Below are 27,726 nucleotides of genomic sequence, written 5' to 3'. Positions count from 1 at the left end.
CTTCTTTAGAGCCTCCAGAAGGCGCCGTTGCAACATGCCGTCCCCAAAGCCCGGAGACAAGGAGGATGCCCTATTTGCCCCGGAGGTGACACTGGCATAACTCTGGACAGGTGTTGCCACCCCCGGGGGGGCAACCGGACCAGTGACCACATCAGCCCGAACAGCAACACCATTACTCACCTCCATCTCACCCTCCACCAAACCAGCAACCACACCACTAGACAATGAATTAGCCTCATTCACCCCCACCATCACATTCATTCCTGCTGGACCAGTAACAATGGCGGATGACATTTTGACCTCTGCATCAGGCACAAGGGGCTCAGTCACCTCCATAGAACTGGAGGCGACCTCACCCCCGGTCTTATGTGTGCCCTCCACATCATTGGTCGATAATTTCCGCTGTTTGGCATTCGGAATAATGTGCCACTGATCTTTAGATGCTGTTAGGCGCCGCTGATCTTTAGCATCAGGATCTTCCGGACCAGCGACGCCAACACAAAATAGCACTTTCGTGGGAGGACCGGAACGCTCAGCCCCGACAGCCCCCTCACACTGCCGTCGCTTCTCAACTAAGTGATCAGCGGCAACAGCATTCAGAGGCGCCGAGGCTACCGCAGCTGCCCCTGACACCGGGCTGCTCCCCCCTCCCACTGAGGAGCGCACCACAGCATTGTGGCCTGACGGAACGCCCGCCGCCGGGCCGCCCAAACTGTCCAGCCTCTCGGCTGATGCACCTCCTGCTACGTCCCCACTACTACAAGCAGAGACGGAGCTCTGCGCCTCACTACCACGCTCTGTAATCTCCCCGTGCCTTTGCACCGGATCCACAGCAGAACCCGGGCTGGGCTGGGCAACGGGGCTTATACAGCGAGCTGAGCCTGCCGCCGACTCAGGGGGTACAGGGAGGGGGGCATATACGTATCTTACCACCTCCTGCAGCTTTGGCTTGGTCTTCTTTGCCTTTTTGTGGCCCCCAGGTGCCTCTTCTGGTAGATCGTCACCAAGATGGAAGTTTTGGAGGCACACTGGGGACTCCAGGAGCTTAATCTCCGCCATTAGCGCCCCTCCCTGGCCGCTGCTGTCACTGTCCTCCCCAGAGCCGGCAGAACTGCGACCGGATGTCACTGTCGCCTGTCCTGCAGGGAGCTCGCTGCACGTGGCCTGCGGGTGACTTTGCAGGCTGCCAGGTGGGGCTTCCTGCTGGTCATCATCACTCTCATCATCCACCTGGCTCTCAGGCTGCAGCCCCATCTGCCTTTGCTCTCTGGTATCAGCCATTTCTCTAAAGCGGTCTTCATTTATTAGTTTTTCTTTGAAATGACCACTCTGCTCCCTGATGTCAGCTTTCCTCAGTTCCAGCAGGTGAATCTCGCTGGTCAGTCGCTTTACCTCGGCCTGGAGTTTAGCCTTGCTCTGTTTGGAGGCCCCCGCAGCTTTGGCGCTTGTGCAGCGCAGCTCCTCCCGGAGCCTCCTGATGAGCTTACTGGCATCTTCATACTCATGGAGGCGGATCATGACCCGGGAGGCATAAGTGGACACAGACTCCCGGGGTCCCTGCAGCGCCCAACCCCCCTCAGGGAGGTCGGCCTCACCTCCGTGAGCACTCCGCTTTCCTCCGGAAGGAGCACCATCTTGCACGCCGCTGTCAGGCTTTACCTCCATGCTGGAAGCCTTGCGGCTTCTAGGGGTCTCCACAATCCCGGGAGGAGTAGGAGCCACATTGCTGCGACTCCTGGTGCAGCGTCTCACCCCCGAGTCCTTTGATGTGCAGGCCGGTTGCTGGTTTCTTCTGCCCCCCGCCGGCCTGATTCGGGAAGCAGAAGCCTGGGACTTGGCTCCTTCACTCATCCCAGAAACCAGCTCTCCCTCCGGGAAAGAGAGAGAGCAGGTCCCCAGGTGGAGAGGTGTTGGTTCTTAGAGATCAGGAGCTCACAGCAGGATCTGCAGCCACCACACCCGTAATCACCACACTGACTAGCAGCTGATCAGAGCTGCACCCAGTATGCTGCTGGTGCAGTCACTGTGTACATACATTACATTACTGATCCTGAGTTACATCAAGGATTATACTCCAGAGCTTCACTCACTATTCTGCTGGTGCAGTCACTGTGCACATACATTACATTACTGATCCTGAGTTACATCCAGGATTATACTCCAGAGCTTCACTCACTATTCTGCTGGTGCAGTCACTGTGCACATACATTACATTACTGATCCTGAGTTACATCCAGGATTATACTCCAGAGCTTCACTCACTATTCTGCTTGTGCAGTCACTGTGCACATACATTACATTACTGATCCTGAGTTACATCCAGTATTATACTCCAGAGCTTCACTCACTATTCTGCTGGTGCAGTCACTGTGTACATACATTACATTACTGATCCTGAGTTGCATCCTCTATTATACTACAGAGCTGCACTCACTATTCTGCAAGTTGCTGTTGGAGACCTGTATAACCCATGACAACCTCTTCCGCCTAGAAAATAAGCTGTATAGAGGTGCAGGGCTGCAGTTGCTTTTAGTGCATTGCATGGCTACACAGCACATCCTGTCTCTGGTCTGTGCCTTTATCAGCAATCAGTGATCTCCCACAGCAGTTTCCTCTGCTCTTTCTTCAGAGCTATTGGTCATATAGACAAAGTGATTAAACTGATTTCCCCATATAAATCATGTTCCTTGTCCCATCATACCATCGTGAAGCAATAGTTCCTGTACCAATACCTCTTGCTTTAGCAGCTGCTGCTTGGCATGGTGCGCTGTTTGTAAATGTTAGAACTCTTTTAATTGCTCGGACTTTTACAGGATTTAGAGTTGAGAAGTTCAGTCATAAATGCAAGAAAGACGATGATCAATAAAAGTTTCAGAATGCAACATAAAAGAATTATACACAGGGGTCGCAATGTTTTTTTTTGGTATTAATCTAATTTAAGAGGTGACAATAAAACTTTTGTTTCACAGGATCATGAGAATGATTTTTATTTATTTACATGTATCAGTGCTTGTTTGTTGGAGGATGAGTGGTTGTAAATAGCAATATTATAGTGTGTGGAGGGGACAGAAGAGTTTGAAGAGGACAGAGGGAAAAAATGGTCTATAGTTCTTCTTTCTGGTGTGTTTGGACCCTTTTGGAGTATTTTCCTAATTCCTCGGACAGTGTGCTAATGGACCTAGTTTAGTAGTGATCAATTAAGTCCCCGCACATACAGGTAGAGTGGGATCTAATGACTGAGCTCTGGAAGGACCAGTCCATAGTCGGTGATGCTCCAGACTGATTATCATCTGGTAGATCAGAGTTTCCGTCCAGCAGGTTGTTCACCCCTGATGTAAACCTTTATGCTCAACCATTATATTTCCTTTTTGAGGAAGCAGAAAAAATGGCGCACGGTGCAACAACTCAGACTCTTCTGTTCTTCTTCTGCTTCTTCACCCAGAAAACACAAGTTATATCAGGATTAGGAAAGAGTTTCCCAGAATCAGGATGTAGAGCAGGACGGGGTGTGGAGGGGAATGTAGATGACCTAGAGTAATGGAAACAATCAGTCGTAAGAAGAGGTCAATCTCCACCGAGAAGACACAGATCTCCGGCCAGAAGCTCCCAGATATCAGGTAACAGCCTTGAGGAGCTTTACTATGACTTGAGATGTGACTTATGGGTTCAGGCTTAGCAATCATGTAATTATATTAAAAAAAACACCATTGTCCGAGAAACTTTAATATAGAGTTGCTGGTTTGGATATAAACGTGAACATCAAAATGTTCAGTCAAAAGATCTAAGAACTGATCATAAACCAAACTGTAACAGCAAACTGGTAAAATAACTAATTTTATTAACAAAAAAATACATATGGACATGAAACACACCAAAAATAAAAAGGCACCTCCAACTGTGAGGGACTCCAAGCTACATCAGACCTCAAGGTTTATAATGGCATGATGGTATGCTGCTAAATCAGAAAGAATCTAACCAATCTCCATATAGTAAGACCTATAAGCCAGTGGTAATAAAACAAGGAGATGAGCGATTATATATGAGAATATAATAGCATATCGTAGTGATATAGCCTTGGTACAGATGTCAGTGTGGAGCTAGGTCCCTCTCCCCTACGCACGTTTCGTTGTTAGACTTCCTCAGGGGGCGTGGAATCATGTACTTGGCTATTTAACAAGCTGCGAGATGTATGCAGCTAATCTGGGGCCAACATACTGCCTGAAAGGCAAAGCTGTAGTGATGCGAAGTGCCAATGTGGCACCCTGCTGTTCACAGGTACCACAGGACCCAAAAGGGTGCATGGATGGATTTCTCCACAAGAGGCCCTCATTACATACAAACACCTCCACCCTTCCACCTCATACCACCAGAGGGAGCCCTGTTAGGGATATATATACTGGAGGGTGGAGTTAGGTAGTCAGTTTAGTTTGTAGTGTGCTCAGTGAAGTAGCAGAACGCAGGCTGCTGTGTTTTAGCCAAGGCCTACAGCACGAGCTGAAGCCTGAGTTGAGGGCCCCGAGTGTGGCTGGAGGAAGAGAAGAGGAGAGAAGCTATAAGGGGGCAGAGGAGCATCATTGGCTCACCCCAGAATACCAACCGGACACTGGGTCCGCGCCTACAGGGTCATCTACACCCAGTAGGGATTACCGGAATACCTGGAGGACTACAAGTCCCAGGTCGACCTGAAGCTGAACTGATACACAGGACTAGGAACCACAGAGGCCCCAGCGTCCAGGGAGAGTGGTTACCAGAAGAAAGTCCTACCACCAAGTCAGCAGGTGAGAGAGGGAGAGAAACAGCATAGAAGCCAGGCCTAGCTCCAGGCAGGTCAGAAGCTTAGAGAGAAAGCAACGGACCAGGAGGCCTTATACCCGCTCACTGGGGAGAGTCCAGAAGTGTACCCTTCCTATCGAGTACCCTGGACCGTACCAGTTATCCACCAGTAAAGGTACTGAAGCGAATCCCTGTGTGCGTGTTCGTCATTCCCCCTGATCTGACCTGGCCACCTCTCACCTGCATCCCCATCCATCCTACACTGCCCTGAGGCCCGCTCCACCTGTAGGGAGCCGCTCCATCCCAGTTGCCCTATCAACTGCCTCAGAGGTAATCAGCAGCGCTAGTAGCACATTACCAGAAACCACAGGTGGCGTCACGAACCATTCACAAAAACTATAATATCCCCTTTTTATTGACCGCCCTGGGTCACGGACCGGGTCACCGCCACTGTGACATCTCCCTCCAGCAACGACTAGGCCCAGCTGCCGAGTACCCCACGGCCTAGGGGGCACGTCAACCTTGGCGTCACGAACAGGATATCGTGCCCGTTGCCGTAATTGAACTGTGTGTAAACTGTGGTAAACATCGCCGCCATTACCGCGCCGCTGCGCGGGAAGAAGAGGGGCGTAACCGCAGGAACCAGAGAGGCGTGACTGCTGAAAGCACACGAAGCCCAGGCCCCGCCCCACGCCTCGACGCCGAACCAGGAAGCGTCAGGTAATGGAAAGAGACCGTCGTCTAGTGCACGCTCTGACGTCAGCCGCGAGGGAGACGCAAGGTCCTGGAAGGAGTCCGTCGCCTGCGGAGCTGTGGCCTACCCTATCTAAGTGAAGAAGGTAGGCTATGTTTCTCTAGGGGGGCGCAACGATGGCCAACGACCAGCAAAACGCCGGAGCACCGGTTAACACTGCCGATGCTCAACTCGCGCCCGCCGCCGAACAGGCTGAAGCAGCCGCCCCACCAGCAGGGGTCACGATTCCAGTCATACCCATGGCACTGCCGTACATCCCTGGAGCGAAATGGCTTCCCCAGTATGATGGTAAACTAGACACCCTGTCTGGATTCAAAAGGAAAATATGCAGTGTGTTGGATATGTACTCTATGACTGGCAATTTGAGAGCCGCTGTTGTACTGGGACAATTGACTGGTGCTGCAGAGTGGGAAGTTTAAACTTGGCCAGCCGCAGACCAAGAGTCAGTCTCCATCATATTCAAGAAACTCCAAGCTGTCTTTGAGAACCGCACTGAGACAGATCTCCTGATGAGGTTCCACCATTGTACCCAGAGACCTGAAGACATTGTCCGGGACTATGCCTGGCGCTTACAAGAGGCCCTGCGGGCCCTGAAACAGGTTAGTCCAGCCAGCATACATGATGAAAGTAAAATTCTGACAGAACAATTCATCCGGGGGTTGAGGTCCCAGGAGGAGAGCAGAACTGTACGGTGGTGGGCCTTAGATCATCCAGATGCCACCTTTGACGCCCTGAAGGACATGGCTATAAAGGGTCTGCAGCCCCTGGAACCATCAGATACTGCTATCCAACGTTACCAGGGTGGGGCCACTCCAGTCCCTGCAGCATCCACTACTCCTTTGTTAACAGCTGAAGCAAAAGTGCAAACAGCGCCTCCTAGTGAGCTGGACAGCCTGCGCTCTGAAGTGCGTCAGCTAAGCAAAGCTCTGACCACTGTCCTGAGCACCCTGCAGCTACAGACGGAGCCCGAAACGGATGGGAGGATCCTACTAGCCGACAGTCCTGAGGATGTCCCCTGGATGAGGAGAAGAAGAAGAGCAGCGCCACCCCGTGGGAGGCCCAGCGACCAACGTCGCCCTCCAAGGGAATTCGTCTACTACCGTTGTCGCAAGGCAGGCCACATTGCTTGGACCTGTCCTTTAAACGGGCAAACCATGGGGCCGAGGGCCGACACCCAGGAGTAAACCAACCAGGCCCATCAAGCTGGGTCAACCGGTTCGTTGGAGGAAGACCTTTCCTGTCCATTGTGCTGGATGGCATCGCAACACCTGCCCTACTGGACACCGGATCACAGGTAACCATCATACCTGATGTCCTCTACAAACGGTTCTGGTCCATAAATGAACTCCACCCGCCAAACCCGAACCTCTCTGTGTATGCCTCCAATGGCCTTCCTCTTAGCCTAGTCGGGGTTAAGGACGTGACAGTGAAGGTGGGAAGAGCGGAACTTAAGGACCAAGGACTGATTGTAGCGGAGACCAACCCTGGTGATACAGACTTATATATGATACTTGGCACAAATATTGTTGGTAACTGTTTGGGAGAAGTGTTGTTCTTGCTCCAACAGATGGCTGACACTGCCAAGCCAGGGCAGAGGAGGGTGCTCCAGAAGGAAATTCGAGCCCTCATGTACCAGCAACAGGTAAAATTATCAGGTGGTGAAATTGGTAATGTACGGGTGACAGACACGATACCCATTGTGATTCCCCCGCTAAGCGAAATGTTGATATGGTGTAGGGCAGCAATAGGTCTCAGGGGACAGAACTACCAGGTGGTAGTAGAGCCCATTAGCTCAGAGCACAGACCTACACTCTTAACTGCTAGAGGGGTAGTTGATGTACGCAATGGAAGGGTACCCGTACGTCTCCTAAATTATGGGGAGGAGGAAGTTAAATTGCCACAATACGCCACTGTTGCCAGATTATATACTGTGGATAATGACGCCATACACACAGTAGAGTCCTTGACCCCACCAGATACAGTGGAGGACAATGACCCCGAAGCTCAGCTGGAGGATTGGTGTCAACAGCTCCATGTTGGAACTGATGCCACTCCTGTCCATCAAAAACACGGTGTACACAGAGTGGTCCAGGAATACGAACAGGTATTCAGTAAGCACCCACTTGATTTTGGAAGGGTTAAAGGGGTACAACACCACATACCCACCGGTAACCATCCACCCATCAAGGAGCGTTACAGACCCATACCACCAGCACACTACCAGAAAGCAAAGGAAATGTTGCATGACATGAAGAGGGCAGGGGTAGTAAGGGATAGCTGTAGTCTCTGGGCAGCTCCCCTGGTCCTGGTCAGGAAAAAGGATGGTAGCATGAGGATGTGTGTAGATTATAGACACTGGATCTCACTAGTGGGTACTGGCAAGTCTCTGTTGCTGAAGAAGACTGGGAGAAGACCGCCTTCACTACCCCGATGGGACTCTGCGAGTTCAACAGTATGCCGTTTAGACTCTGCAAAGCCCCCGAGACGTTCCAGAGGTTGATGGAGTGCTGCTTAGGACACCGTAACTTCGAGACAGTGCTGCTATACCTGGACGACGTGATTGTGTACTCCAGGACATATGAGGACCATTTGAAGCACCTGGTGGAAGTATTTGAAGCATTGTCCCGGTATGGGATGAAATTAAAGCCTTCGAAGTGCCACCTGCTCAAATGGTAGGTTCAGTCCCTGGGACACATAGTCAGCCCGGAGGGAGTAGCACCAGACCCGGAGAACGTCACAGCCATCCAGAAGTGGCCTGAGCCTAAGAACATCAATGAGGTATGTCAATTCCTGGGACTGGTCGGGTACTACCGGAGATTCATAAAGGACTACACCAAGAAGGCAGCGCCTTTACAAGATCTCCTGGTAGGACAGTCCAAGAGAGGCAAAAGTCCCCCATTCCAGTGGGGTAAGGAACAGGCTGAATCCTTTGCAGTGATGAAGGAGATCCTAACTGGTGAAGAAATCCTGGCTTACCCTGACTACAGCCAGCCTTTCCTGCTGTACACCGATGCCAGCAACGAGGGACTAGGAGCTGTGTTATGCCAGAAGCAGAATGGCAAAGAAAAGGTGATTGCCTATGCCAGCAGGAAGCTTCGCCATACTGAGAGGAATCCAGAAAATTACAGCTTCTTCAAGCTGGAGTTCCTGGCCTTGGTCTGGGCCATTCCTGAACGATTTAAGCATTACCTAGCCTCCACTAAATTCACAGGTTTTACTGACAACAACCCCTTGACACACCTGGAGACAGCCAGGTTGGGAGCCATGGAATAGCGTTGGATAGCCCGACTGTCAAATTATCAGTTCACAATCAAATACCGGGCAGGCCACAAGAACACCAACGCAGATGCCCTGTCCAGAATGCCCCACCAGTCAGACACTGAGGATGAAGTGGATGACCTGGAAGAGATTGAACTACCTGCCTTCCACAAAAATGGGATGGTCCAAGAGCAGCTCACCTCCAGGAGGTATCGTGGTAAGACACTAAACCCTTTACCTCATCACAGTTGGAAGGAGACCCAGAACAGTGACCTCAGCCTCATCAAAGGACTGATAACCCAGGAAGGTTCTCACCTGGAGAAGGACGCTCCTCCACAAGCCAAGCAACTGTGGAATGAGAGAAGCCGGCTGTTCATCTACAGAGAGAAGCTGTGCAGAAGGTATGTCAACCCCAGAACCCATGAAATGGTGTGGCAGATCGTAGTACCCAGGACAGACATCCAGATGGTGTTAGAGGCCTACCACGATCAAGCAGGTCACTTTGGCTGGAAGAAACTGGAAACCCTGCTGAAGGATCGGATTTATTGGGTTGGAATGCGCAGTTCCATAGAGAGTTGGTGCCGGAATTGTGGGCCCTGTAGCCTCAGAAGGAAAGACTATGCCACCCAGAAAGCACCCTTGCAGCCCATCAAAACAACTCGACCCTTGGAGATTGTCGCTCTGGATCACGTCAAGCTGTCACCCAGTTGGTCAGGCTATTCCTATGCCCTGACCATGGTAGATCACTATTCCCGGTTCCTGGTGGTAGCCCCTGTCAAGGATCTGACGGAAGAAACTGCAGCAAGAACATTCCAAGCATACTTCTGCAGGCCTCATGGATACCCGGACAAGGTGCTGACGGATCAAGGCCCTGCCTTCGAAGCAGAGCTGTTCAAAGAATTTCGTCATCTGTATGGGTGTAAGAAGATCCGGACTACACCGTATCACCCTCAAACCAATGGTCTGTGCGAGAAAATGAACAACATTGTCATAGACCTGCTGAAGACCTGACCTCTGGAAGAAAGGAACCAGTGGCCAGACAAGCTACCTGACCTGGTGGATCTGTACAATCACATACCTGTGAGTTCTACTAATTGTACTCCAGTGTACCTCATGAGAGCAAGACCCGGAAAGTTGCCCATGGACCTGGAACTCGGTGTGGTAGAACCTGATGCAGATACGTCCACTGAAGACTGGGACACAACCCGACAAGAGCAGTACAGGAGAGTACAGGCCTGTGTTGAAGACAGTCTACACAGAGTAAGGGAAAAGCAAGAAGAACAGTACAATAAGCATGCACCAGCAGAACCCTTGGCACCTGGAGAAATCGTGCTAAAGCGTAAAAGGAGAGGTCATAAACTCGATGACCAGTGGGCAAGAGAACCCTACACTGTGTTAAATTCTAGATTTGACAACAGAAAAACCTGCCTGATCAGTAAAGACGGAGGTAAGACAACTGCAACAGTCTCAAGAGATCACTTGAAATTGTGCCCAGGTCTACTGAAACCACAGGAGGAAGAAGCACCTCTTGTAATACCGGAAGAACCCAAAGAAGATGTACTTCATACCGTTCTAGGAGATTTCCCTGCAGATTGGCCTCAACTTGATGGAGCAGTTATCATACCAGTGATGCACTTTTATCAGCAACCAGAAGAGCCTCCACTGCAAGTAGAATCTGTAAGTGCCCAGGAAGAGCCTGCTCAGGAACATTAAAAGTCCCCAGAGAGAGGAGGATCACCAGTTGAAGCAGAGCCAGAAGGCCCAGTAAACAGTGTACTTGCCAGTCCCATAGAGAGATTGAGGCAGTTCTATGATTTACCCACACGTAGATCTGACAGGTTAGCAGATAGTGCACGCACAGCCATCAGTAACACCCAGTGCTACGTAGGTCAACACGCAGTACACAAGGCCAAATCCCTGCCAGGTATAGGGAATAAGTTAAAAATGCCTGCAGTGTAAATAGTTACCCAGTTGGGTATTGCCTACTGTTATTTATGTGAACTGGACAATATATATGTGCATTTAGTTACCCATAAGAGTATAAAGACTTGTAGGCTGAGGACTGTGAGCAGCCCAAAAACTATCCCTGTAAATAGTTGCACTTATTTTAGTGCCCCCTTTATTTATGCAAAACATGACCTTAGAACAAAAACCCGTTTGGCGTGGCCGAAGACATGGTCCAACACCTGGATCACTTATGCCCTGCAGCCACGCCTAGGGCCTACGTTGAGGGTTTTCGGACGGGTCCCTCATGCTGCTCCATTTGCACCTTCACCAGTGAGAGGGACACCAGTTTATGGATCTCACTGAGACTTTAAAGAAGTGTGTTTATTATGTATATATAAGAAAATGTTATTATTGTTATTATAATTGTTATTGTTGTAACCTCTTGCAAAATGCTTCAGTCCAGGAGTACTGAGTTGTACTAGGGGGGAATGTGGCATCCTGCTGTTCACAGGTACCACAGGACCCAAAAGGGTGCATGGATGGATTTCTCCACAAGAGGCCCTCATTACATACAAACACCTCCACCCTTCCACCTCATACCACCAGAGGGAGCCCTTTTAGGGATATATATACTGGAGGGTGGAGTTAGGTAGTCAGTTTAGTTTGTAGTGTGCTCAGTGAAGTAGCAGCACGCAGGCTGCTGTGCTTAGGCGAGCCAAGGCCTACAGCATGAGCTGAAGCCTGAGTTGAGGGCCCCGAGTGTGGCCGGAGGCAGAGAAGAGGAGAGAAGTGATAAGGGGGCAGAGGAGCATCATAGGCTCACCTCAGAACATGAACCGGACACCGGGTCTGCGCCTACAGGGTCATCTACACCCAGTAGGGATTACCGGAATACCTGGAGGACTACAAGTCCCGGGTCGACCTGAAGCTGAACTGATACACAGGACTAGGAACCACGGAGGCCCCAGCGTCCAGGGAGAGTGGTTACCAGAAGAAAGTCCTACCACCAAGTCAGCAGGTGAGAGAGGGAGAGAAACAGCATAGAAGCCAGGCCTAGCTCCAGGCAGGTCAGAAGCTTAGAGAGAGGAAGCAACGGACCAAGAGGCCTTATACCCGCTCATTGGGGAGAGTCCAGAAGTGCACCCTTCCTATCGAGTACCCTGGACCGTACCAGTTATCCACCAGTAAAGGTACTGAAGCGAACCCCTGTGTGCGTGTTCGTCATTCCCCATGACCCGACCTGGCCACCTCTCACCTGCATCCCCATCCATCCTAGACTGCCCTGAGGCCCGCTCCACCTGTGGGTAGCCGCTCCATCCCAGCTGCCCTATCAACTGCCTCAGAGGTCATCAGCAGTGCTGGTAGCACATTACCAGAAACCACAGGTGGCGTCACGAACCATTCACAAAAACTATAATATCCCCTTTTTATTGACCGCCCTGGGTCACGGATCGGGTCACCGCCACTGTGACATCTCCCCCCAGCAACGACCAGGCCCGGCTGCCGAGTACCCCACGGCCCAGGGGGCGCATCACCAGCATGCAACCTTCATCAACAATCGCGCATTACACCAGGCACCTCTTATCATCAGATAGTTCTTGTCAAACAGATAAGGCACCTCTTATCAGCAGACACACTGTTATCAGCAGACACACTATTACCAGCAGACACACTATTATCAGCACACACACTATTATCAGCAGACACTGTTATCAGCAGACACACTATTATCAGCAGACACACTGTTATCAGCAAACACACTATTATCAGCTGACACACTGTTATCAGCAGACACACTATTATCAGCAGACACACTATTATCAGCAGACACTGTTATCAGCAGACACACTATTATCAGCAGACACACTATTATCAGCAGACACACTATTATCAGCAGACACACTGTTATCAACAGACACTATTATCAGCAGACACTGTTATCAGCAGACACACTATTATCAGCAGACACTGTTATCAGCAGACACACTATTATCAGCAGACACACTATTATCAGCAGACACACTGTTATCAACAGACACTATTATCAGCAGACACTGTTATCAGCAGACACACTATTATCAGCAGACACTGTTATCAGCAGACACACTATTATCAGCAGACACACTGTTATCAGCAGACACTATTATCAGCAGACACTGTTATCAGCAGACACTGTTATCAGCAGACACACTATTATCAGCAGACACACTATTATCAGCAGACACACTGTTATCAGCAGACACACTATTATCAGCAGACACACTATTATCAGCAGACACACTGTTATCAGCAGACACACTATTATCAGCAGACACTGTTATCAGCAGACACACTATTATCAGCAGACACTTCATGTAAAAACTGCATTTTGTTGTTACTTGTCTTATCTTTGTCTAATATTTACATTTTTTTGTGATCTGAAACATTTAATTGACAAACATGCAAAAGAATAAGAAATCAGGAAGGGGGCAAATACTTTTTCACACCATTCTATATATACAGAACAGACCAAAAGTTTGGACACACCTTCTCATTTAAAGATTTTTCTGTATTTTCATGACTTTGAAAATTGTACATTCACACTGAAGGCATCAAAACTATGAATTAACACATGTGGAATTATATACTTAACAAAAAAGTGTGAAACAACTGAAAATATGTCTTATATTCTAGGTTCTTCAAAGTAGCCACCTTTTGCTTTGATAACTGCTTTGCACACTCTTGGCATTCTCTTGATGAGCTTCAAGAGGTTGTCACCGGAAATGGTTTTCACTTCACTGGTGTGCCCTGTCAGGTTTAATAAGTGGGATTTCTTGCCTTATAAATGGGGTTGGGACCATCAGTTGTGTTGTGCAGAAGTCTGGTGGATACCCAGCTGATAGTCCTACTGAATAGACTGTTAGAATTTGTATTATGGCAAGAAAAAAGCAGCTAAGTAAAGAAAAACAAGTGGCCATCATTACTTTAAGAAATGAAGGTCAGTCAGTGCGAAAAATTGGGAAAACTTTGAAAGTGTCCCCAAGTGCAGTTGCAAAAACCATCAAGCGCTACAAAGAAACTGGCTCAGATGAGGACCGCCCCAGGAAAGGAAGACCAAGAGTCACCTCTGCTTCTGAGGATAAGATTATCCGAGTCACCAGCCTCAGAAATCGCAGGTTAACAGCAGCTCAGATTAGAGACCAGGTCAATGCCACACAGAGTTCTAGCAGCAGACACATCTCTTCAACAACTGTTAAGAGGAGACTTTGTGCAGAAGGCCTTCATGGTAAAATAGCTGCTAGGAAACCACTGCTAAGGACAGGCAACAAGCAGAAGAGACTTGTTTGGGCTAAAGAACACAAGGAATGGACATTAGACCAGTGGAAATCTGTGCTTTAGTCTGATGAGCCAAATTTGAGATCTTTGGTTCCAACCACCGTGTCTTTGTGCGATGCAGAAAAGCTGAACGGATGGAGTCTACATGCCTGGTTCCCACCGTGAAGCATGGAGGAGGAGGTGTGATGGTGTGGGGGTGCTTTGCTAGTGATACTGTTGGGGATTTATTCAAAATTGAAGGCATACTGAACCAGGATGTGACGCGCCCCCTGGGCCGTGGGGTACTCGTTAGCCGGGCCGGTCGTTGCTAAGGGAGATGTCACAGTGGCGGTGACCCGGTCCATGACCCAAGGAGAATTTATAGTTTTTGTGTTTAATGTTCGTGACGCCACCTGTGGTATGCGGCTATGTGGAGCCGCCGCTGCGGTGCAGATCCTCTGAAACTGGTGTTAATGCAGCAGAGTTGGGACAGCTCTCCACAGGAAGAGCTTAGCTCCAGGGCAGGAAGTGGTGCTTTTATAGATGCTGCTGTGCAGTGTAGTGCAGGGGTTGGCACAGTTAATAATCAGTCCACAACTTAATGGTGGTTTCCTCTTATCTTTACTTGAGGTGATTAGGCAAACCGGGGCACGGGTACTGGCTAGTAGTGAAAGTCCGGTTGGCCTGGAAGCAAGTTAGGAATCCACCTCACCAGATGAAGTTGGAGGCCTTCCCTTTGCGCTAATCCCTTTGGCCCTGCAGCTTGTAGCTGTGCTGTGGCCCTCGTCCCTGAGTAAAACGTCTCCCTTGCTCACCCGTATGGCAGGCAGCTCGGGCATTCCTGGAGTGTCGTTCCCACGTGGCGGTGCTGGGCCCTGTGGTGCTGCTGAGCCTCCGGGCGTCTGGTGGGGCCAGGAGACCTGCAATCTCCTGTCCTCCTGCTGATGCTGCTGGGCCTTCAGTGCCCTACAACCTTGGACTCCAGTGTCCGGTTCGTCTGCGCCTCTCTCCTCTGGGGTGAACTGCCGTGCACCTCCACTCCCCAGGTCTTTCCTCATCAACGTCCTGACTTCAACTCCTCTCACTAAGTCTAACTAACCCCGCCTCCAGATCCCAGTTGCTAAGGGGAGGGTCTCCCCTTGCTGGTCTGGAGCCAGGAAAGTGTTGCATGCTAGTATACCTGACTAGGGGACCCCTGCTTGCTTCCAGGCATGGCATCACCACCTGTGAAGGAGGCAATGCCACTGTGACAACCAGACTCCTGGGGTGCCACACATGGCTATGTAGCGGCATGCTATTCCATCCAATTTGCGTTTAGTTGGACTATCATTTATTTTTCAACAGGACAATGACCCCAAACACACCTCCAGGCTGTGTAAGGGCTATTTGACCAAAAGGGGGAGTGATGGGGTGCTACGCCAGATGACCTGGCCTCCACAGTCACCAGACCTGAACCCAATCGAGATGGTTTGGATTGAGCTGGACCGCAGAGTGAAGGCAAAAGGGTCAACAAGTGCTAAGCATCTCTGGGAACTCCTTCAAGATTGTTGGAAGACCATTTTCGGTGACTACCTCTTGAAGCTCATCAAGAGAATGCCAAGAATGTGCAAAGCAGTCATCAAAGCAGAAGGTGGCTACTTTGAAGAACCTAGAATATAAGACACATTTTCAGTTGTTTCACACTTTTTTGTTAAGTATATAATTCCACATGTGTGGACTGGGGCCTGGCCTGTGGACTGGGGCCTGGCCTGGACCTGTTGACTGGGGCCTGGACCTGTGGACTGGGGCCTGGACCTGTGGACTGGGGCCTTGGGCCAGTGGACTGGGGACTGGGGCCTGGGGCCAGTGGACTGGGGACTGGGGCCTGTACCTCTGCTGGTGTCCGGCGGTGAGGCAGAGGATCCGGGGCCTCTACCGGGCTGTGAGCGGTGTCTGGCGGTGCGGCAGAGCAGCATGTGCGGTTTCTGGCGTCCTGAGGCTGTGATCTGCAGGAAAATGGCCGCCGGAGCTCCGGGTCGGCGCATGCGCCGACTCCGGCGGCCATTTTCCCGTGGATTACGGCCTCAGGAAGATGGCTGCGGCCACCGGAAGCCGCACACGCTGCTCTGCCGCACCGCCGGACACCGCTCACAGCCCGGCAGAGGCCCCGGCTCCTCTGCCTCATCGCCGGACGCCACTCACAGCCCGGCAGAGGCCCCGGCTCCTCTGCCTCACCGCCGGACACCAGCAGAGGTACAGGCCCCGGCTCCAGCCGCATCTCACCTCTGCCCATTGGCGTACCGCCAATGGCGGCAGACCGCGCGACTGCTATGGGGCCCATGAGCTGGGTGGGGCCCCATTGCAGTCGCCCCCCTCCTGCACTCCCCGCTCAGCTGCATGATTGCCGCCGCCACCCACAGGCACTGTCTTCCGGCATGGCCGCGCGCAGTGCGCTGTGCGGCTGTGTGTTGTAGTAATGACACGGCAGGAGTGACACTGCACCTTTAATTGTGCTTGTGTCACCCTTGCCGTCATTACTAGCAGACACAGCCGCATAGCGCACTGCGCGCAGTCATGCCTGAAGACAGTGCCGGCGGCGGCAATCAAGCTGCGGAGCGGGGGGTGTGCAGGAGGGGAGCCCTGATGAAGGAGGGGTCCTGATGAAGGCAGGCTCCGAGGGGGGCCCTGATGAAGGGAGTCCCCGAGAGGGGCCCTGATGAAGAGAGGCTCTGAAGGGGGCCCTAATGAAGGGAGGCCCCGAGGGGGGCCCTGATGAAGTGCGGCAATTAAGCAGCGCCGGTGGAGCAGGGGGTGCAGGAGGGGGGCCCCGATGAAGTGCCGGCAATCAAACACCGCCAGAGGTCCTCGCTGCGGAGATGCTGGGGAAGCGGTGTGGGCCCCAGCGGCGAGTGGGCCCCTCTGATGGTCCAGGGCCTGTGATAGCCATCAGACAAGCCGACGACCCTGCACAGTTGGACCGGACACAGGCCAAGGGGCAGGTGAATGAGGCTTGTCGCCAGATTCCCCAATCCCTATAATAAATATATTTCTAATGTGTCTTGTGTGTATGTCAGTGTGTATGACTGTGTATATATATATTTATGTCTGTTTTATGTCTTTTTAAGAATTTGTTCAAATATGTACATATGTCTGTATGTGTACTTATCTGTGTATCTGTTTGTGTGCGTGCGTGCCTGCGTACCGTGTGTGCGCGTGTCTGCGTACTGTGTGTGCGAGTGTGTGTGCGTACCGTGTGTGCGCGTGTCTGCGTACCATGTGTGCGCGTGTCTGCGTACCGTGTGTGTGCGCGTGTCTGCGTACCGTGTGTGTGCGCGTGTCTGCGTACCGTGTGTGCGCGAGTCTGCGTACCGTGTGTGCGCGTGTCTGCGTACCGTGTGTGTGCGCGTGTCTGCGTACCGTGTGTGCGCGTGTCTGCGTACTGTGTGTGTGTGCATGTCTGCATATGTGAAGGATGAGGTGACAGTCTGGGCCCTGTGTACTATATCTATTTTTCTCCACCGTATCTGTGCATCATGAATCGCGGTATGTGTTAAAGGGGCCCACTGAGACTCTTTCGCCCGGGGCCCACGAAAACCTGGAGTCGGCCCTGGTTGATAGCAATGATGGAGGAGGGAACGTCATGTGACACTCTCTCTCCCATCATTCCTCCTCTGCGTCTGACGTAGGGGCGTGATGACGCTCCTCGCTCTGTCAGACAGTGGAGCTGGCAGCTGCTGAGGTGATGAGAGAGACGCGCTGCAGAGACTGAAGCAGCAGGGAACGAGGAGCGGTAAGTATGTATTTATTTATTTATAAATCAGTGAGTACTGATAATACTGGAGGACTGGGGGCTGCATTTTACCCTATGGTGGGGGGGAGCTGCATTTTACCCTATGGGGGGCTGCATTATACTGTGTACAGACCATGGGGTGCATTATACTGCGTGGAGGACCATGGGGAGTGCATTATACTGCGTGGAGGACCATGGCGAGTGTCTTATAGTGTGTTGAGGACCATGGCGAGTGTCTTATACTGTGTGGAGGACCATGGCGAGTGTCTTATACTGTGTGGAGGACCATGGCGAGTGCATTATACTGTGTGGAGGACCATGGCGAGTGCATTATACTGTGTGGAGGACCATGGCGAGTGCATTATACTGTGTGGAGGACCATGGCGAGTGCATTATACTGTGTGGAGGACCATGGCGAGTGCATTATACTGTATGGAGGACCATGGCGAGTGCATTATACTCTGTGGAGTGTGGAGAGGTATGGGGCCACTATACTGCATATAGGCCCATTATACTGCATGGAGGGCTGTGTGGGGGTCACAGTAGGGTCATCATACTGTGCATGTGGAGGAATTCACCATGGGGGTATCATACTGTGTTTGGGGGCACTTTTGTTGGCATCACACTTTATGGGGCAATGAAAAAGGAATCTAGAACTTCAGCAGGAGGAAAATTGGAAAGTTGTGAGATCTGCTCATCTGTGACCCCAACAATTATTTACATTTTTTTTTGGGGTGGGGGCCAAATTAGAACTTCTGCTATGGGGCCCCATGATTCCTATGTACGCCCCTGCCTCTGCCGCCGCTGGAGGACCCTGCAATCCCCGCTCCACCACCACCGGTAAAGTGCCATTCGGACCATAAGACGCACGCCAAATTTCCTTCCAAATTTTGGGGAAAAAAAGTGCGTCTCATGGTCCGAAAAATACGGTATATATAATGTATTAATATACAGCATAATGTAGTGTATACTCCTGTCTTGGCATACTTTACCTGCACAGGTGGTCTCCATACTGTGCTCCACCAGACTCTGCCCCTTATACCTGAGCTTACAGGTGAAGGTCGTGGTCTCTTGGCACTGCTGAGTCCGGTTCGTCATCACACTTAGGATCCAGTATGAATCGCATGAAGCTGGAATCTCACTGGACCTGACGTTGTAGTCCTGACCCTGAAGATCCCAAACCAGATCCACATCCTGTGGAGCTTGTACCTTAACTTTACAGACGAGGTCACTGTGGTTCATAAATGTGGTCAATTCATCTGTAAATTATTAAAGGTATGAAGAAGTAAACAACCAGATTAAGAGATAGATAGATATGAGATAATAGATATTTTACTCACCATATACTAGTAGATATGTTCCTTTCCCTGTAGACTTTCTGTTCTGATTTCCTATCACCAGGGACGTTTCACATATGTAGGTGTCGGTATAGGACAGTTGGACATCATCAATGGTCAGGGACAGGTCCTCTGTAAACTCTGGGTAGATCAGATGAGATTTATTGCTCCTGGCACTTACATTTTTGGTTTTCGGGTGCAGATATTCTTTGACTTTGTTGTTTGCTCCTGGAATTAGCCAGTATAAATTCACCCGGACCAGTTTCACGCCATTTAACTGCATGTGGCAACTCAAATTAACGGAGGAACCGATCATGGCGGCTACAGCGGGGGGTTGTAACAGTATAACAGCGCACTGGACGCCGCCTGTAGAAGAAACACAATATAGGGCAAAAATCAGGATTTAATCATGGCAATCAACAAATTTTAAATCTGGAGAATGAGATAGGTACAATTTATGAAAAGAGTGAGCACTACAATGAAGAGCAAAGCGAGGCCCGATTCATAACCCCAAATTTTACTTCTGTTACAGGAGAACCTTCTGTTTGTTTTACCCTCCCTTTCTACCCTCATTTTGACCACTTTTTTTAAAATTGCCAGACAGATATATAGATAATGGCTTGGACTGGCCCAAAGGTTAACAGGAGAATCTCCCGGTAGGCCCCCCTCACCCAATATATGAGCAGTAGCTGGCACAATTCACATTTTCACTATGTACAGACATAGGCAGCATGTCATTATTGACTTAACGAACTACCCAATATATTATTATAAAGAAGCAGAGGTAAATTTGTGATTGAGGTTCAGGTAATATTTGCATGTAGCCGAGCAGTGGGCTCCCATTGTAACTGTTACTGGTGGGTCATTGTCATTCCAGTCCAACACTGAATAGATAGATAAATAGATTTATTTTAGAATGGATTGACAACATTAAGTCAAAACGTTGTGGTACAAGAGCCAATGTCACAATTCCATCTATCGGTGTGTCTGGAAGCAATGAGAGACAGTTCAGCCTTTAAATCTATGACAGGAGCATGTTGAGCTGTCAGTATAGTGATGGACATCTCAGCCGTCCAATCGGTGGCTGGAGCATTCTGAGCTGTCAGTGTGTTCAGTGACAGTTTAGACGTCCAATCAGGCTGAAATGTGCCGGGGCTTCCTCCATCTGACTCCTATTCGAGTGATTACCTGGCTATTTAGCTGTCTCTCTGCCTCCAATTACTGCCAGTTGTAGCTTAGCGCAAGTGGTGTGCACTTGCTCTGTTCTCTGTGTTCCTGTATTTGATCTTTGTTACCTGACCTGCTACCTTCCTGGAATTCTGACCTCGGACTGTGATCTGACCTGACTACCTCACCTCTTTATTTATGACTAGTCCTCTTGGTATCTCTCCCCAGACTTCTTTACTACCTAGCCTCACAGCTAGCCCATGAGTACTGACTAACATCACACCAATGAAATGTCTTTTTGCACAATATGTATACTTATACAGTATATATAGCATATATATGTACAAAAGTAGGCTGCTTCGTTACTGCCTGAAAGCTGGGATCCAGAGCTAGGCTTGATTAGATATGATGCTTAGATCAATAATATGATATGATGATAATCCATAATTTGTACTCACCAGATTTGTAAATTAGGAAAAGAATAATTAAATGAAAAAAAAAACATTCTCCTTTAAAGGAATGTGACCTGTGAAATGCAAAGATGGAGATATTAGATTTATATTTGTCATTATTTGGGTTTGTGCTGTGAAGTACTGCGAGAATACTGGTGTATATGTAATAAATATCTACGGGTAAATATTATGACAATAAGATGATAGAGATATAAATAATCATTATCAAAGGCATCATCTCTCCTTACCCTACATCCTTTATATTGCCAGAAAATGTATCTGGTCCTACCCCTGATCCTGCCTGTTGTGCTGCCTATAGTTCTGCCTTTTTTCCTGCCTTTCCATGCCTCGATGCTCCCAGTTGCTTCCTTAGGTTCTCCCTCTGATCCTGCCTCTGGAGCCTCTTCTTTTCCTGCCTATGGTGCTGCCTCAGATGCTGACTCTTTTCTTGTCTATAGTGCTGGATATTTTCCTGCTTTAGGTGCTCTCTCAGGTGCTGCCTTAGGTTCTCCCTCTAATCCTTCCTCCGTTTCTGTCTCTGATCCTGCCTCTGGTGTTTCTTCTTTTCCTGCCTCAGGTGCTGCCTCACGTGCTTCCTCAGGTGCTGCCTAAGGTGCTGCCTCTGATACTGCCTCTGGTGCTTCTTCTTCTCCTGCCTCTGGTGCTGCCTCTAATCCTGCCTCTGATGCTGCTTCAGATCCTGCCTCTGATTCTGCCTCTGGTGCCTCTACTTTTCCTGCCTCTTGTGATGCTTCAGGTGCTGCATCTTTTGCTGCCTCTTACCCTGCCTCAGATGCTACCTCTGGTGCTGCTTTTGCTCCTACCTTTGATCCTCCCTCTGGTGCTACTTCTTTCTCTGCCTCTGGTGCAGCCTCTGGTGCTTCTTCTTTCCCTGCTTTTTTTCCCTGCCTCTTGTGCTTCTTCTCTCCCTGCCTCTGGTGAAGCCTCTGGTGCTTCTCCTTTCCATGCCTCTGGTGCAGCCTCTGGTGCTGCCTCTGTTCCAGCCTCTGATGCTGCCTCTGGTGCTTCTTATTTTCCTACCTCTGCTGCTGCTTTTGCTCTTGCCTCTGGTGCTTCTTCTTCTCCTGCCTCTGGTGCTGCCTAAAATTCTGCCTTTGATGCTGCCTCTGGTGCTTCTTCTTTTTCTGCCTCTGGTGCTGCTTTTGATCTTGCCTCTGGTGCTTCTTCTTCTCCTGCCTCTGGTGCAGCCTTTTTTGCTGCCTCTAACCTGCCTGTGATGCTGCTTCGGATCCTGCCTCTGATTCTGCCTCTGTTACTTCTACTTTTCCTGCCTCTTGTGCTGCTTCAAGTGCTGCATATTTTGCTGCCTCTTATCATGCCTCAGATGCTACCTCTGTTGCTGCTTCTGCTCCTACCTTTGATCCTCCCTCTGGTGCTACTTCTTTCCATATCTCTGATGCTTCTTTCCCTGCTTCTGGTGCAGCCTCTGGTGCTTCTTCTTTCCCTGCCTCTGGTGCTGCATCTGGTGCTTCTTCTTTCCCTGCTTCAGCTGCAGCCTCTGGTGATTCTTCTCTCCCTGCCTCTGGTGCTTCTTTTTTCCCTTCCTCTGGTGCAGCCTCTGGTGCTTCTTTTTTCCCTTCCTCTGGTGCAGCCTCTGGTGCTTCTTCTTTCCCTGCCTCTGGTGCTGCCTCTGATGCTTCTTTCCCTGCCTCTTGTGCTGCCTCTGGTGCATCTTATTTCCCTGCTTCTGGTGAAGCCTCTGATGCTTCTTTCTCTGCCTCTTGTGCTGCCTCTGGTGCTTCTTCTTTCCCTGCCTCTTTTGCAGCCTCTGATGCTTCTTTCCCTGCCTCTGGTGCTGCCTCTGGTGCTTCTTCTTTCCCTGCCTCTGGTGCAGACTCTGGTGCTTCTTCTTTCCCTGCCTCTGGTGCTTCTTTCCCTGCCTCTGGTGCTGCCTCTGGTGCTTCTTCTTTCCCTGCCTCTGGTGCAGACTCTGGTGCTTCTTCTTTCCCTGCCTCTGGTGCTTCTTTCCCTGCCTCTGGTGCAGCCTCTGCTGCAGCCTTTGGTGCTTCTTCTTTCCCTGCCTCTGCTGAAGCCTCTGCTGCTTCTTCTGTCCCTGCTTTTGGTGCAGCCTCTGGTGCTTCTTTTTTCCCTGCCTCTTGTGCAGCCTCTGGTGCTTCTTCTTTCCCTGCCTCTGGTGCTGCCTCTGGTGCTTCTTTTTTCCTGCCTCTTGTGCAGCCTCTGGTGCTTCTTCTTTCCCTGCCTCTGGTGCTTCTTCTTTCTCTGCCTCTGGTGCAGCCTCTGGTGCTTCATCTTTCCTTGCCTCTGATGCAGCCTCTGGTGCTTCTTTTCCTGCCTCTGGTGCTGCCTCTGATGCTTCTTTCCCTGCCTCTGGTGCAGCCTCTGCTCTGGTGCTTCTTCTTTCCCTGCCAATGGTGCAGCCCCTGGTGCATCTTCTTTCCCTGCCTCTGCTGCCGCCTCTGGTGCTTCTTCTTTCCCTGCCTCTGCTGCAGCCTCTGGTGCTTCTTTTTTCCCTGCCTCCGATGCAGCCTCTGGTGCTTCTTCTTTCCCTGCCTCTGGTGCTTCTTCTTTCCCTACCTCTGGGGAAGCCTCTGGTGCTTCTTCTTTCCCGCCTCTGGTGCAGCCTCTGGTGCTTCTTCTTTCCCTGCCTCTGGTGCAGCCTCTGGTGCTTCTTCTTTCCCTGCCTCTGGTGCAGCCTCTGGTGCTTCTTCTTTCCCTGCCTCTGGTGCAGCCTCTGGTGCTTCTTCTTTCCCTGCTTCTGGTGCAGCCTCTGGTGCATCTTCTTTCCCTGCCTCTGGTGCAGCCTCTGGTGCTTCTTCTTTCCCTGCCTCTGGTGCAGCCTCTGGTGCATCTTCTTTACCTGCCTCTGGTGCAGCCTCTGGTGCTTCTTCTTTCCCTGCCTCTGGTGCTTCTTCTTTCCCTGCCTCTGCTGCAGCCTCTGGTGCATCTTCTTTCCCTGCTTCTGGTGCAGCCTCTGGTGCATCTTCTTTCCCTGCCTCTTTTGCAGCCTCTAATGCTTCTTTCCCTGCCTCTGGTGCTTCTTCTTTCCCTGCCTCTGGTGCAGCCTCTTGTGCTTCTTCATTCCCTGCCTCTGATGCTTCTTTCCCTGCCTCTGGTGCTGTCTCTGATACTTCTTTCCCTGCCTCTGGTGCAGCCTCTGGTGCTTCTTCTTTCCCTGCCTCTGCTGCAGCCTCTTGTGCTACTTCTTTCCCTGCTTCTGGTGCTGCCTCTGGTGCTTCTTCTTTCCCTGCCTCTGGTGCAGCCTCTGGTGCATCTTCTTTCCCTGCCTCTTTTGCAGCCTCTGATGCTTCTTTCCCTGCCTCTGGTGGCTCTTCTTTTCCTGCCTCTGGTGCAGCCTCTGGTGCTTCTTCTTTCCCTGTCTCTGCTGCAGCCTCTGGTGCATCTTCTTTCCCTGCTTCCAGGCCCTGCCTCTGGTGCTTCTTTCCCTGCCTCTTTTGCAGCCTCTTATGCTTCGTTCCCTGCCTCTGGTGCTTCTTCTTTCCCTGCCTCTTTTGCAGCCTCTGATACTTCTTTCCCTGCCTCTGGTGCTGCCTCTGGTGCTTCTTCTTTCCCTGCCTCTGGTGCAGCCTCTGGTGCTTCTTATTTCCCTGCCTCTGGTGCTGCGTCACGTGCTTCCTCAGGTGCTGACTAAGGTGCTGCCTCTGATACAGCCTCTGGTGCTTCTTCTTCTCCTGCCTCTGGTGCTGCCTCTAATCCTGCCTCTGATGCTGCTTCAGATCCTGCCTCTGATTCTGCCTCTGGTGCCTCTACTTTTCCTGCCTCTTGTGATGCCTCAGGTGCTGCATCTTTTGCTGCCTCTTACCCTGCCTCAGATGCTACCTCTGGTGCTGCTTTTGCTCCTACCTTTGATCCTCCCTCTGGTGCTACTTCTTTCTCTGCCTCTGGTGCAGCCTCTGGTGCTTCTTCTTTCCCTGCTTTTTTTCCCTGCCTCTTGTGCTTCTTCTCTCCCTGCCTCTGGTGAAGCCTCTGGTGCTTCTCCTTTCCATGCCTCTGGTGCAGCCTCTGGTGCTGCCTCTGTTCCAGCCTCTGACGCTGCCTCTGGTGCTTCTTATTTTCCTACCTCTGCTGCTGCTTTTGATCTTGCCTGTGGTGCTTTTTCTTTTTCTGCCTCTGGTGCTGCTTTTGATCTTGCCTCTGGTGCTTCTTCTTCTCCTGCCTCTGGTGCAGCCTTTTTTGCTGCCTCTAATCCTGCCTGTGATGCTGCTTCGGATCCTGCCTCTGATTCTGCCTCTGTTGCTTCTACTTTTCCTGCCTCTTGTGCTGCTTCAAGTGCTGCATATTTTGCTGCCTCTTACCCTGCCTCAGATGCTACCTCTGGTGCTGCTTTTACTCCTACCTTTGATCCTCCCTCTGGTGCTACTTCTTTCTCTGCCTCTGGTGCAGCCTCTGGTGCTTCTTCTTTCCCTGTTTTTGTTCCCTGCCTCTTGAGCTTCTTCTCTCCCTGCCTCTGGTGCAGCCTCTGGTGCTTCTCCTTTCCATGCCTCTGGTGCTGCCTCTGTTCCAGCCTCTGACGCTGCCTCTGGTGCTTCTTCTTTCCCTGCCTCTGGTGCAACCTCTGGTGCTTCTTCTTTCCCTGCCTCCGATGCAGCCTCTGGTGCTTCTTCTTTCCCTGCTTCTGGTGCAGCCTCTGGTGCATCTTCTTTCCCTGCCTCTGGTGCAGCCTCTGGTGCTTCTTCTTTCCCTGCCTCTGGTGCAGCCTCTGGTGCTTCTTCTTTCCCTGCTTCTGGTGCAGCCTCTGGTGCATCTTCTTTCCCTGCCTCTGGTGCAGCCTCTGGTGCTTCTTCTTTCCCTGCCTCTGGTGCAGCCTCTGGTACTTCTTCTTTCCCTGCCTCTGCTGCAGCCTCTTGTGCTTCTTCTTTCCCTGCTTATGGTGCAACCTCTTGTGCATCTTCTTTCCCTGCCTCTTTTGCAGCCTCTGATGCTTCTTTCCCTGCCTCTGGTGCTTCTTCTTTCCCTGCCTCTTTTGCAGCCTCTGATACTTCTTTCCCTGCCTCTGGTGCTGCCTCTGGTGCTTCTTCTTTCCCTGCCTCTGGTGCAGCCTCTGGTGCTTCTTCTTTCCCTGCCTCTGGTGCTTCTTTACCTGCCTCTGGTGCTGCCTCTGATGCTTCTTTCCCTGCCTCTGGTGCAGCCTCTGGTGCATCTTCTTTCCCTGCCTCTTTTGCAGCCTCTGATGCTTCTTTCCCTGCCTCTGGTGCAGCCTCTGGTGCTTCTTCTTTCCCTGCTTCTGGTGCAGCCTCTGGTGCATCTTTTTTTCCCTGCCTCTGGTGCTGCCTCTGGTGCTTCTTCTTTCCCTGGCTCTGGTGCTGCTTCTGATGCTTCTTGCTTCTTCTTTCCCTGCCTCTGGTGCTTCTTCTTTCCCTGCCTCTTATGATACTTCTTTCCCTGCCTCTGGTGCACCGTTTTTCCCTGCCTCTGGTGCAGCCTCTGGTGCTTCTTCTTTCCCTCCTCTGGTGCAGCATCTGGTGCTTCTTCTTTCCCTGCCTCTGGTACTGCCTCTGGTGCTTCTTCTTTCCCTTCCTCTGGTGCTGGCTCAGGTTTTGCATTGATCAGGGCAATCATCTGTGTTAAACATGGATGAATTGGTCTCCTGAAGCTTTATATTTCTAATGTTCGAGACATACAATTCAGATGAGTCTTTTCCGGTGGGTAAATCTATAATTTTTCTATGTCATTAATACATTTATTATTATAATTTATTGCAGGTTTCTAATAAGGATCTCAAGTTGTCTTAGGCAACGACATATAGTGTCCTGAACTAATATTTAAAATACCACAGTAATGAGTACATAAATAACAGCCAGGCCACTTAATTATCACAGCACAAATATTGCAGAGATAAATTCAGATGATAATTTGTTCATATGTACATCTCCAGCATTAGCCCATACTCAGTGGTTACTTGGGTGTTAATATACAGATGTTAGAACAAAACATGAAAAATGAAAAAAAAGTGGAACCGTCTCACCCATCCTTGTCGTTTTCATATAGGATGGACCGTATTCCACTCTGACATCTGTGCTTGGGATGCCAATATCTGAAGAAGCGAGGCAGGAGACGAGTGGGGACCCTATTGTACCCTGTCAGGGTTATTCTGGCCCTCAACACCCCAGACTCCTGTCCTCACAAGGACAGTCCGCAGCTGGCCCTCTTCATAGATGTCCCTATTGCAAATGTTCATGCGTAAAAGACACCCGGCCACACCGAGGAGAGCGAAGAAGCAAACAGTTCCTCCTCAGTTACTCCTGAAGCTCCTTCCCCACTAAATGTACCAAACTGTGGGTGATAACCGTATACACCAAAGAACAGTGACCTGCCGGTAGATTCTTGACGATGATTATTAATGGCAAATTCTGCAAGCGGTAAGTAGGGTGCCCAATCCTCCTGATTTTTGGAGACAAAACACCTGAGGAAGGTCTCCAAATTCTGATTGACACGCTCGGTCTGACCATTCGACTGAGGGTGGAAGGCAGAGGAGAAGGACAGCTGTACCCCCAGACGAGAACAGAATGCCTTCCAGAACTTGGAAACAAACTGGGTCCCCCGGTCTGACAACACATCGGAGGGAACCCCATGAAGTTTAACAATTTCATTTATGAACACTTTAGCAAGTGTCTTTGCATTTGGAAGTACAGGTAATGTGACGAAGTGAACCATTTTACTGAACCTATCTACAACCACCAAAACCTTTTTGTCAGGCAAAATATATTTTTGTCCTAGTTTTAAAAATGAGAGATGTCTTAAATCTCCACCCCCTGCTCATTTGGAAGAGGCTACATAGAACTCACTCTTGCTTTCCCCCTAACAAGGAATTTTTATTACCGCCATAAAACGTCAGCAAGCATACTGGTATACCCTGGATTTTCCCTCCAAACTCCTATTGTCTAACTGTACAAACTTTTAATGTCGATTTTAATAATGCACATGACTGTCACAAACACAGGGACCACATTTTTGAGATGTTCACCTTTTTCCAAT

At 50.4% G+C, this 27,726-nt stretch overlaps 1 protein-coding gene across 1 annotated transcript in view; it reads right to left on the bottom strand.

Moving 5' to 3' along the window:
* Positions 1 to 3,125: 3,125 nt before the first annotated feature.
* Positions 3,126 to 27,726, bottom strand: part of LOC141172961 (uncharacterized) — a 33,961-nt gene continuing 9,360 nt past the window's right edge. Inside the window, exons 2-5 of the mRNA XM_073657577.1 lie at positions 20,758 to 20,825; positions 19,136 to 19,498; positions 18,788 to 19,054; positions 3,126 to 3,529 (exon numbers count right to left, since the gene is read on the bottom strand). Of these exons, the coding sequence (XP_073513678.1) occupies positions 3,453 to 3,529; positions 18,788 to 19,054; positions 19,136 to 19,448 (657 nt within the window). The 5' untranslated portion in view covers positions 19,449 to 19,498; positions 20,758 to 20,825 and the 3' untranslated portion in view covers positions 3,126 to 3,452. The remainder of the gene's footprint in view (positions 3,530 to 18,787; positions 19,055 to 19,135; positions 19,499 to 20,757; positions 20,826 to 27,726) is intronic.

Source organism: Phyllobates terribilis, unplaced genomic scaffold (assembly GCF_046119375.1).
Source record: "Phyllobates terribilis strain yellow unplaced genomic scaffold, ASM4611937v1 Scaffold_12__6_contigs__length_324123572, whole genome shotgun sequence".
In the NCBI taxonomy this organism is placed as follows: Eukaryota; Metazoa; Chordata; class Amphibia; order Anura; family Dendrobatidae; genus Phyllobates; species Phyllobates terribilis.
This window is presented reverse-complemented; position numbering and strand designations above follow the sequence as displayed.